This window comes from Tamandua tetradactyla, chromosome 2 (assembly GCF_023851605.1).
Source record: "Tamandua tetradactyla isolate mTamTet1 chromosome 2, mTamTet1.pri, whole genome shotgun sequence".
NCBI lineage: Eukaryota > Metazoa > Chordata > Mammalia > Pilosa > Myrmecophagidae > Tamandua > Tamandua tetradactyla.
In genome coordinates, this window is record NC_135328.1 from 10,681,402 (window position 1) to 10,694,306 (window position 12,905).

The window sequence follows — 12,905 nt, forward strand, 5'->3', positions numbered from 1 at the left end:
GCTAAAATAGGGTTTAAGAGAAACAGCCGCCTTTACAAAATGGGATTAGGATTAAAACATGACTTTTTCTAGGGTACATAAATCTTTTCGAACCACCACAATGCCTGAAATGCTGGAATGGGCGTCTGTACAATGAGAATCTGATTTTCCTCAGACGTAAATTCCTACCTTCCAAATCACAATGTATTGATAAAAGAAAATTTTCCTGTGTCAAATATAATTGGATTTGCCAATTTGTCCAACTCTGAATCAGCAGAGCGGATGAATCACTCACCTAGTTTTCATGTCACCTAAGACCTAGATGGTGAAGGAGAGTGGTGGTTACACTCTATTTTTCTGTATCACGGGTATTGATATTAGATTTTATGGTCTCGACTACAAGCTGAACTTTTGCTAAAGACTTGGAAAACCCTCCTTTTGCAGAATGCAGAGTTTGGATGAGCCGTGGACTGAGGAAGAGGGGGATGGTTCGGACCACCCGTACTACAACAGCAGACCCAATAAGGTCCCTCCTCCGGGAGGGCTTCTCGACACTCGACTGAAAACCAGACCCTATACTCCCGACACAGCCCAGGTCGGCCTTTTTTTTACCTTCTTCCTTTGATGGAGGCTAATTGAATATGATTCCTTCTATTCTCTTCACCTTTATTTCAGGCTGATGTTCTGTCCCATCTCTTGACAGAATAACTTGGTAACTTTCTCCCACTGGATTTCACAAAGCAAGTAATTAGGAGAGGCTTTGGTGCTAACATTATAAGGCAGTAGCTAAATGCTTTGATACTATATTGTGATTTCTGAGACAGGGGCCTCCTCTCTACCCTAAGGACAAATCTATCATATTGTTTTCCTAATGAGGGGAAGAGAGAAATTCCAGACTTTTAAAAGTCTTGGAGTGCTTTGGATTCCTTGAAAATAGAGTGGATGTAGATGAGAACTTTAGAGTGGTGAGAATTTTTCTTTTTTACTTTTCTATTTGCCTATTCCCTTGATTTTTACCTCCAACTCTAAATTATAGTCAGGTAGTTGCCTTCTAGAGTTATGATAACTCTATTTTGTTTTGAGGAAAAATTTGTTCATCACCTACCTTATGTAAATGCTTATAGTACCAATAAAAGTGACAAAATAACATTGAAATCAGGGATCTAAGAATGAGGGCCAGTAGGCTGGATTACGGTGAGTGGACGTGAGCAAGCATGAACAGATTATGGGCATATTTTTGGAGGGCAAGTATATTCTGATACATAGTTACTCCCTAATTGAATTTATTTTAAGACATGGTGAATGATGCAGCTGCATGTGGAAGGGCTCAATGTGCGGTCACTGTTAGGGAGTTGATGTGGGGGTTAATGAAATGAGAGAGGATGTGGAGATTTGATGGAGCCTCAGACAATTCTCCACACCCACACGGACTTATTTCCCAAATTGTAATGCCAGCTGTGAGGCATAAAGGGAAAATCGGGTATAATATGGGATGCACTCCACCATCATTAAGCTCCCTCCTACTGAAATATGGCTTTCAAAGAGATAAAACAAGAAGAGAATAATTTTTTTTTCTTTGTGTGTGTATGTACATGTGTCTATAGTTTGCAGGAAAAGAGCAAACTTATTACCAGGGAAGACACTTGGGAGAGAAGTTCGGTGAAGACTGGCAACAGGCACCTGCCAGGCAAGGTGAGAGGCAAAGGGAGGTGGGTGAGAAGCCCAAAATTAGTTTTAGAAAGGAATATACTTCTGGCACGTCGTTCATTTCTTATAGAGTGTTAGAGAAACCCACTGGAAATGTGTAGTGGATGTTGCTACAGATACCTGATTATACCATAAAAATGGAAACAGTGGCTGTCTAGGAGGTCCACTGGCACGAATTAGATGATTCCTAAGTGTAGTACCCAGAGGGTAGTACATACCCCCTCAGCACCTACCATTCTCTTGCACTCTGGAGACTCTCCATATAAAGGATTCCTCTGGCTTTACAGCTGACTTGCCCAGAGGAGCTGAGCCATTGACATCCAAGGAACATCCTCAACCAATTCAAATGAGAGTGGGTGAGAGACCTCTCTGAAGTATGACATGTTGTCTCTAAGTTCCCCAGCAGGGTTGAACACTCCATGACTTAGAATATCAACTTGCTCAGTAGGATAGGACATATCTTACTCTGGCTGCTTTTCCATTCCTATCTCACCAGGCTACTTCACCACACTCAGGCTCTGCTTCAAGAGAAACAAAAAGACACACACCATAGGCCAGGGATTGCCAGTGCACCAGCGTCCAAAACTTCTTGGAGATGGCCTGAATTTGGTAGGGAAGAAACCATCCAATTCCTTCTTTCTTTAATGTCACTTCCAATGGACAGCCAAGTGTGGGGGTAGGGGCCCACACAGCAAGCACCGAAATGGCACCAGGGAAGTGAGTTTCCCACAGATCTGCATCCTTCTGAGGATTCTGCCACATCTTGTTGAAACTATTAAAATGTACCTATGTCCCACATTAGAAGTAGTTAAGATATAAGTGTCTAAGAGCAATCTGGAGCTTACTGATAGCATAACTATATTCTCTGTGTGTGTGCATATGTGTGACTTTAAAGGTTTTTTACAATTTAATTCTTTTTCACTTCTCAAACTTTTCATAGCTCTTTCAATAGCACTGTGGCACTAGTGACTAATTCTATAGGGTCTGAAGGAGAAGGGGCAACAAATAAATTGAGATTCAATTTATGTTCCTACATATGTAAATGTCAGCATTTATTGGTGTAACATTAAGGCCTATATGTTCATTATGGCCACTTGTACCAGGGGATAAGTGATAACTTCAAAAAAAAATTTCTCCATTGTGAGAGAATTTCCTGTCTTGCCTACCCCAACTGGAGGAAGACCCATTAATTTTGACACAGCCAATAAAACATAAAACCTTGAAAAAGCTGCCAGGTGGTTCTTTCTCAGAATAGGAGAGAGATGAGAGCTAAAACTCATAACTTTGCTAGAGGTACTTTTTCATTATCAGCAATTCATCTGAGTTCCTTATACTATTGAAAATACATTTATATAACATAGGCAAACCAGGCATATAACAATATTACTGCTAGAGACTAAGGGAGTGATATTATTTACAATAGATATTTACTTTACTGTAAAATATATCAGGTTTATTTTTAAAATGAGGTCCATTTTGTATATTCAAGTTATTTTGGCCAAGTCAGAAACAGATAAAATGAAACTTATACAAGAAGTTGGTACTCGTAACTCTTGAACATTTCAAGTTTATTTTAAATCAATAAATAATGCTCTTTTTCATTAAAGCAAATAAGAATACTCCTTATTACTTTGCTATGAGCTATTCTCCCTAAATGGAAATTAAGTGCAGCCCTTGACGTTTGTCTCCCTGCCCAGGTTTAGCACCTGCTGACTATCATCTACAGTTAGAAGGGGCTTTTAGGAAAGTTATTTACTGGGCTTTCAATCTTCTCCTTCTTAAAATTAGTTTGCAAAATTCTTTCCTCAAGACCAACTTGTCAGCAATACGCCGCACAAAGCTGCACATAGTTGTCACCAAGCAAAGGCAGCCAGTCCAGGCACAGCTACTTTAGGTAACATAGAGAACAGATTCAGGAGTAGCAGAAATAGTACAAACACAATGCAGGAATTCACTCATAATGTTCCCCAGCAAGTGGATTTGTAACATGACAAATATTCTCATGCATACAGGCTGGGAGAGAGTGGTGTGCTGGCTGGCCAAGATTCAATCAACTCTTGAGAAAAATAAAAATTAAGAAAAAGGAGAACTGGTTTGAAATGTTTGCTGATCACTGGTTGATTTCAAACTGCTACCATGACGTCTCTGATGGCAGAGTTAGGAAGAAACACATGCCATCTACTCTTGTGAGCTGAATTGAGCCACCTTCTGCACACTGGGCATGAAAGATAACCTCTTTCCAAATGGGAATGCCAAGGGGCATTTTCTTCTGAATGAATTTATGTGATTTAGAAAGAAGACTCATACATAAGGAATCTGATTGTGCGTCATCCACTTCTGGGTGACCAGACAGCTGGGACCCACATCTGAGCCCGGAAACATCTGTCCCCAGCTGGGAAGCCCCAGCGTGGCAGAAACACTGCCCTGGAGGACGTTGGGGATCCTCAACCACATGTCCACCCAGGGTCAGCCATGCCCAGTCCTATTTTATAAGAGCACAGCTTAGTAAATTAGGTGGTGATTTTCTAAAATGGGCCTGCACTGAATTGGTAGGGGTTATTTTATAAACACTCATTTATGCTTACCAAAAAAAAAAAAAAAAAAAAGAGCAATTAAAACTTGACTTCTTGTTCTTCTGCCCAATAATTTGATCTCAGAGCATTTGTAAAGGATATGAGGAGACCAGAGACTCTTTTGCTCTAGACATGGCCCGCTCTGTCCCAAGGGGTTCCCCAGTCAGGGGAACCCAGAATCTGTGAGAAAGTCCCTAACCATCCACAGTGTCCACCCTGAGCTCACAGATCTCATGTTGAATTGAAGGACTAGAGTGCATCCTAGCCAAAAGGCATCAGCTAGAGGAGGAGGATTCAAACAATGGATATCTGGAAGAAGAATTTTCCTGCTCATAGTTGTAAGAAACTTCCCTATGAGTAGTTGGGTCTTAGCTAGAGAGGCAGGAATATTGTCACCATCAGAAGAAAATAGAAGGGCTCCTTTCTGGTTGCAGGGTCTCTGGACATTTACAGCATGCCAGAAGGAAAACCACATGTGATGCCAATGGGAGAAGCTCCCACCTACATCAACACCCAGGACACTCCACCACAAGTCGGACCAGCTCTGGTGGGGGCTGTGCCCAGGTCCGGAGCCTCCGCCAGCAGTGGAGAGAGCAGTCCACGGAAAGACTTGTTCGACATGAGTAGGTTTCCATTTGTTTCTGGTCTTCTTCTCTTTTGAAGTTGCCTTTTACCCCCTGCCTTTTATTTGAAACTTGTGCAATTACTGGATTTTCTGTTAACAGGGCTCTGATTAATGGCAATGATTAGTCATTCTTTTCTGGGTAATAATTGAGGTTGTCTCAAACTCCAAACGTGGCCAATCTCCTCTACAGTCAAGAGGCAAGGCAGCTCCCCCTCTTTTGGAAGTGGCTTGTCTTTGCTGATGAATTGAGAAAATCTGCGAATGTACTGAGGCAAACGATATGCATAATAAATACCATCATCTCTTTATTCTTTTAAGTATTAATTGCTACTAGGTACCAAATACTGTATTAATTTCTAAGGACACACAGATAAAATTCAGTGGCTTCTGTCTTCGAGGAAGTCTGTCTATTAAGCAGGACCAACACAGAAATAAGAAATTGCAATATATCTCTCATGCACACGCATGCCTGTCTTCTCTTCTCATTCTTTCTCTTGCTGTCTTTCCCTTCCTGCCCCCCTATTTGTTTCCAAATACTACAGAGCACCTACCATGTGCCAGACACTAGTCTACTTACTGGGGATACACAGGAAAGCAAAGCAGGCAAACTAGTCTCATGGACCTTACATAAACCAAATATATGATATCAGACAGTGATAAATGCTCTGATGAAAAATAATTTAGGATAAAGGCTAAAACAGGAGTGAGCACCAGCTATTTAGATAGTAAGCTAAGCACCTGGGCTTTCTGTTTTATAGATTGGAAAAACTAAATTGTTCATGAACTGATTACTGAAGTTGGAAATTATTGTTAAAGTATTTTGAAAGGGCTTTCCAGGCTCACAAAGAGTCATATTTTTACATTCTAACTTTCTTTGTCAAATTCCTTTCAAATTTTATAGGCTGGAGGGAGGGAAAGGAAACTAATATTTGATGATAGTATATATCATCATAGCATCATATGCTATTATAATATCATAATAGCATATGTCTAGCATTTTACATATGCTAGGCACTTATTATGTTATTTAATTTTTGCAAGTCTTATAGGTAGATATTATAGCATTATTATTATTAATCATCCCTACTTTACAGAGGAGACAATGGTGCATTCTAGAGGTGAAGTAACTTAATTGCTTATAAAAGGCACATCTGGAACCAGTGTTGCTGGTTCTCCACTTGATATCATGGTATTTTATGTGTGTGAAAACAGGGTTAAGTCCTTTTATGGTTAGACAACATCATGACAATAAAACACTATTTTCTCTTAGCCTACCTGGTTTCCCAGACCAACCAGATTCCCATTCTGTTTGCAAAAATTACCAGAACCAGAAGAATTATAGAGTTCACAATGCTCAGAGGGACTTAAACATCACCAAATCCAAGCCCTTCATTTAAACAGTATGCATACAGCCTGAGAGGGGTGAAGCAGTTTTTCCAAGGATGCCAAGGGGTGGCTCTCAAAGTCTCTGCTCCAGTTTTTAAAATATTACCTAACTGCTGTATAGTAGTTATATTTATGGTGAAGTAATTTTTCTTGTTTAGTTTAGCCACTTTACCAGTGTGGTAAGTTTACCAATTTCCTCAGCATCTGAGGAAAGTTAGATTGGGCCGCGGTTTGATACTGGAAAAATAAGCGCCAGAGCCATCCATTTTTTTCCATCAGTTGATTTCTACTCCTGTGCTCCAAACTAGAGAAGGGGAGACAAAAAGTAGGAGGAGCCCTGGAAAGGATGATGTCCACTGAAAAGTATGGAGAAGTATGGAAATAGAAATAAAGTCAGCACTCTGGGTCTAGTCTAACTTGAACCTCTAGAACTAAATAATGATGGTGATGATGGTGAGAGGGTGCTTGTGGGACTGGTGGTGATAGTGGTGGTGATGATTACAATGATGGTGCTGATATAGGTGGTGATGGTGATGATGATGGTGATAGTGGTGATGATGATCAGGGTGGTGATAAGGTGAAGATAGAGATGGTGGTGATGATGTTGATGGAGGTGATGGTGGTGATAAAGGTGAGATAGAGATGATGGTGATGATGTTGATAGAGATGATGGTGATGGTGATAAAGGTGAAGATAGAGATGATGGTGTTGATGTTGATGGAGGTGATGGTGATAAAAGTGAAGATAGAGATGAAGGTGATGCTGCTAATGGAGACGGTGATGGTGGTGGTGATAAAGGTGAAGATAGAGATGATGGTGATGATGTTGATGGAGGTGATGGTGGTGATAAAGGTGAAGATAGAGATGATGGTGATGTTGCTGATGAGGCAATGATGGTGGTGGTGATAAGGTGAAGGTAGAGTTAGTAGTGATGATGCTGATGGAGGTGATGATAATGGTTGTGGTGATGGTGATGAGAGTGTTGATGATAGTGCTGATTAGTGATGATGGTGATGATGCAGAAAATACAAATTTTCAATGACTCAGGGTAATCTGGAAAAAATTAGGATATAAGAAGAATATTCACAAACATTTTAGCCAATAGTTCTAATCTCTTCCTCTCTCCAAACCTACAACTAATTTAACAAGTGTCAACATGACTTAGTTTTGGTTTCATTTGTTCACCTTTACTTCTGCCCATTCTCTATGAACATTTAACAAACTGGTCTTATTTTGCAGCAGTCACTGAATATTTATAGATTACAAATTGAGATTAAAAGTTTTGCAACATAGCTTTTCCTATGTGTACTTTCAGGTTTTTATTCAGAAGGGAAATAGATTTTTTTTTTTAAGAATCTATCTGATCTTCCAGAGAAAATAGATAGCATGTACTATGTATGCCCTCTCAGATTATGCCATGCATGAAAATGAAGTCATTCTAACTAGCTAGACAAAGGCGGGTTTGAATCCTTGGCACAACACACAACTCCCAGCTGTCTGGGAAAAGCAGACTCCTTAGCAGGAGACATGCCAAAATTTTGGCTGTGCTTTTAAATACTCGTTATCATGAGCCTAGTTACATTACCACCAGTTATTTTGCTCCTGTTTTTTTTTTCCTGGTAGAAGTTGCCTTTATATTTTCATCTCTGATGGGATGCTTCTTATCCTTTGTACTTGCGGGGATTGATTTTTTGCTGGCCAATGTTGTTGACAGAACCTTTTGAAGATGCTCTCAAGAACCAGTCCTTGGGACCAATGTTGAGCAAGGCAGCATCTGTGGAATGCATCAGCCCGATCTCACCCAGAGTCCCGGATGCCAAGATGCTGGAAGAACTAAAGGCAGAGCCTTGGTACCTCGGTGAGATGAGCAGGAAGGAGGCAGAGGGATTGCTAAAGAAAGATGGAGACTTTCTGGTCAGGAAGAGTACCACGAACCCAGGCTCCTTTGTCCTCACGGGCATGCAGAACGGCCAGGCCAAACACTTGCTGCTGGTGGATCCTGAAGGCACAGTGAGTGCATGTCTGGGGTGTGGGTGGATGTCCCTCAATAATGAGCTTGTACCTCTCTTTAAACAGCTGTCTCCCTCTGCGCCACTGCACTTGGTGATAACTTTCTCTCCTCTATGCATATGTGCCTTCTGAAATTCTAAAGTTCACTCCTCCAGGACTCTGAAGCCCAAGGACAGAAAGACTTAAACTTTCCCACCAGAAAGACTTACACTTTCCCACCAGAGAGGGGCATCAGGGTCCAAGGGCAAGGTACCCACATTGAAAAAACTTGGAAAGTTTCACGGCCCAGGCTGAAAGCCTTGCCTTTCATATCCTTTAAGATAAATAAATGCATGAACTTAAAATGGTTTTCTACCAGACACATTCGCAGTAGAAAAGTAAGTACAGGCTCCTGGGCTCTTAATATTTATCTCTAAAAGTTGAATCAGTGAGGTTTTTATTAGCAGGTTGTAAATGTGACAGAGCAGTAAAACAAAATCCTCATTAATTAGTTTCTTGTTTTCCCACTCAGAGAAGTAATGCCCAGTAGCAATGAGGTTGACTTTCTACAGCAATACACTTATGTCCGAATAAGTCTATGGGTTTGACTGAATTTTCCATCTTTCAGTCAACAAACATATTTGACTTCACAGTGGGCACAGCCCAAGAATTGCCAAGTTTAATCAATGCAATTGAATTAACCTTAAGCATTGTGCAAATTCCAAGACTGTTGTTTAAAACCCTTTATCCTCAACAACAAAAAAAGAAGCAGGGTAGCATTACTTCAGTGGTTGTTTAAAGACGTTGCATTTTCTTATTGCCAGACAGAGAGGAAGCTTTAGCTTCAGTTAAACTACAACACGATTTAGCTGTGTTGGGTGGGGAGGTGCGCTCATCTCAGGCCTTGTGTTCTCTAAACACCCATTGCTTCACAGTTCCTTTTCCTGCTCCATCACCTACTTCCCCATGAATATAATGTGTAGCCTTCCGATCCACTTTCTACAGTCATTGTAAAATTTCTTACATAAATGTACCTCTGCAAAAATACATTTGGAGTGTACATGTGTTTTAAGAATTTGCAAGCATAGCATTGTTGCACAAACCTTATTTAGTTTCTTCCTTTGTTCACTCCATGAAATTACTTTCTATGCACTGAACTGTTACTGTAGAGAGCTGCTTGGGTTCCATTGGATATGCAGTCCATATATCATTTTCTAGAAAAGGGTGACTAAGCCGCTATAAATCTTTGTGCATCTGTACCCGAGGGATGATTTCTCCAGGGACATAGACCCAAGAGTGGGGTTTTTTACTTACAGGATATACATACATTTAATTTCAGTAGGTTTCCATTTGCTTCCAGGAAACCCGGGCCACTGATACTGAAACCAGCAGTGTATGAGAATTCTTCTTTGCCCCGTGCTCCTTTTCTCCCTTGGTAACAAATCTCTGTTTTTGCTAATCTGATTGGAGTAAGGATTAATTGTTTGGTTTGCAGCTCTTTAGTTGTACCTTATTATTAGGTTTCTCCTGTAAATTCCATGTTATTCTCTTTCCCCTACATTTTTCTATTGACCTTTCTGTTGCTTTTTTCTTGCCGAGTGAGCTGCTCAGCTTTGGAATTTCCACAAGTATTCTCACACTTTTTCACCTGTCTGATAAATATTTCTATGGGCTCTTCACCAAACAGAAATCTTTCTTCTGGGTGGCACTAAACCTTTCAATTTTTCCCTTTTTGGTTTATAGTTTTTGTTTTAATAAATTTTTCCTCACCACAAATCACAAATATACTGTATTCTACTTTTTCATACATTAGCTTTATAGTTTTAACTCTCATATTTAGGTTTCAATTCCCCCTGAAGTTTCCTTTTGAATATGATAAAATATAAAGACTCAATTTTTAAATCTCTAAATAGTAAATTATTTCTTGACAACATTTGCCACAAGATTCAGCTTTTCTCTGCCGCACTGTAAGGCTCCTCTATTACATGCTAAATTCTCTTGTGTCATCAATCTGTTTCTGGAGTTTTAGTTCTCTTTTGTTGATTTGACTATTTATTCTTTGCACACATGGCACACTGTTTTAATCATGATGGCTTTAAAACTGTCTTAATATCTGATGGTGTGAGCCCTTCCTCTTGATTCTTCTTTTTCTAAACTATCTATCCTCAGACTTTTATTCTTCTATAAACTTTAGAGCCATTTACCAAGTTACGAAAACACATGCCGGGATTTTTATTAGACTTGCATTAAATGTATAGATTAATTTGGGGGAGAAGTGACATTTTTCAATATTAAGTGATGACACTGGTGATCATGGCATGAATCTCCTCAACACACCCCTTTTGTTTTAGTTTTTAAGATATTGTTTATTTGGATTTTCAATTTTTCTCCAGAAGGTTCTCATGCTTAATTTGTAAGGCTATTTCCTAAAGTGTCTAGTTTGGGTAGCTGTTGTATGTGGTGTGCTATTTTTAGTACTTTTTATCAAAAGTCGTGGTGGGGAGGAGACTGTAGAGTGAGCTCTTGCACCCAGAAACTTTGCTGGGCAATCTTGTGGAGTTTAGTTTTGCTGGAGCAGTGATCATAACGTTGAAAACATTGACAGTTCTGTCTCTTGATTTCTTTCCCTGTTCTTTTTAGTTATTTTTGACCCGCTGTCATGACCAGCCCCTGTGACCTCTCTGTCAATCAGGGAAGGGTGCCCTTGCTTCCTTCTTGTTTTCAGCCTGAAAATGAATATTTTTGAGGTTTTGTTCCTTTTAAAATGATGTTTTAAACCCACAACTTCTCTAACAAAGAAAAATGAAAGAATAAATAAATAAAATGATGTTTGCAAGTAGGCTTTTGGTAGATTATTTTTATCAGCCTAAAAGATTTCCTCCCTCCCTCCCTTCTTTCCTTCCCTGCATGCCTATGAAATCCAAGCTTTTTTGGCACCTGGGAAACATCAGCGAACAGTTTAAAAAGAAAATCTCTGCTCTTGTGGAATTTATACATATTAGTTACTAATTACTTTAATCTATATAGGTTTTGAACTTTACCAAATGCTTTTTCAAAAGCATCTTTTGATGTAATAATGTGATTTTCTCCACTTAATTTCATTAAGATGGGGAATTACATGAATAGATTTTCTGATGTTGTAATCCTGGCATAAAACCTGCTAGATTACAACCTATTATTCGTGCAATACATTCTTGGACCTGGGTAGCTAGAATTTCCTTCAGGATTTTATTGAGTCTCTGTTCGTAAGTGGAACGGGTTTTGTCTGTGCTGGCTGTGCTTATGCTGCCCTCATCTGATTTGAGATCAAGATTACAGGTCAGACTCACCTCTTAAGATGAAGTAGGTTTATTCCAAATGTCACCTTATCAGAGAAAACATCTGTAGTGGTTTGAGGCTATCAGGTCCCCAGAAAAGCCTGTTCTTAAATTTAATCCATTCCTGTGGGTGTGGACCCATCGTAAGTAGGAACTTTGGATGAAGTTACTTCAGTTAAGGGATGACCCAGCTCAGCCAGGATGGTTCCTAATCCTATTACAGGAGTCCTTGTAAGCAGAGCGAACTGCAGACAGACAGAGAACACCACAGAGGGAGCAGCCAGAAGCCGAAAGCAATGGAACCCAGAGACACAACCAAGTGTTTACATGTGACAGAGGAGCCAAGGATGGCTAGCAGCCAGCCCCGGGATGTCAGCCTTGAGGAGAAAGTATCACCTCATGGTGCCTCGATTTGGACATTCTTTTAGCCCCCAAACTGTGAACTAATAAATTCCCATTGTTTAGCATGACCCGTTTTATGATATTTGCTTAGGCAACTTAGGAAACAAAAACACCTTCTCTAACCATTTCATCTCTAGTAGAACCCCCTTGACGTTCTTTATTTCTTTACACTGCTTTATTTCTACCTTACAGCACCTATCACAGGCAGGCCTATGTTTAAGTTGTTTATCATTGGCTCCCCCACTAGCGATGAGGATAGGGATTTCATTCGTGACTGTATCTCCAGAACCTAGAGTAGTGCCTGACGCATAGTAGGTCTTCAATCCACAGCGGATGAATGATGCATAGTTCAACTTCAGCCCTTTGCAGTTTAAGAAAAAAGAACCCAAGAAGATCAAGGGAATTTCTGAAGTTCACATACTATTGGCAGAACTAGAACCACAGACAAATTTTTCTAAATAGAATCAGTTTAAAGTTCTTTCCATCTGAATCAGCTGTGCAATAGTTCAGTTGTTATTCTCTAAATGAAAATATCCAAGCAATTCCACGGGAACATAAATATTTCGATTGAAAATGTCAGGCATTAAAAAACCGAAAACTTAAAAATCAGCTAAATATGACATCTCAGTAGTTTTGTTCATTTAGTCTTGGTCTTAATTTGCCAGGGCTGCTATGACAGATGTCACTCTAGGGTGGGCTTAAAGAATGGGCATTTATTGTCTCACGATTTTGAAGGCTGTAAGTCCAAAATCAAGCTCTCGCCAGGCCATGCTTCCTCTCTAGTCTGGACATTGTGTAGTGGGCTCACTACAACCCTTGGCTTGCCTCTCTGTGCCCATCACATACCTTCTCCTTCTGGCTTCCACTTCTCTGTGTCTCTGTCCAAACTTCCTCTCCCTATGAGGACTTCAGCCTTATGGATTCAGG

At 40.0% G+C, this 12,905-nt stretch overlaps 1 protein-coding gene across 1 annotated transcript in view; it reads left to right on the forward strand.

The window, feature by feature from the left end:
- The window catches only part of SHC3 (SHC adaptor protein 3), a 238,360-nt gene that overhangs the window by 198,604 nt on the left and 26,851 nt on the right, over positions 1–12,905 (forward strand). The window contains exons 8-11 of the mRNA XM_077139547.1: positions 424–574; positions 1,584–1,671; positions 4,694–4,882; positions 7,985–8,280. Coding sequence (XP_076995662.1) covers positions 424–574; positions 1,584–1,671; positions 4,694–4,882; positions 7,985–8,280 — 724 coding nt within the window. The remainder of the gene's footprint in view (positions 1–423; positions 575–1,583; positions 1,672–4,693; positions 4,883–7,984; positions 8,281–12,905) is intronic.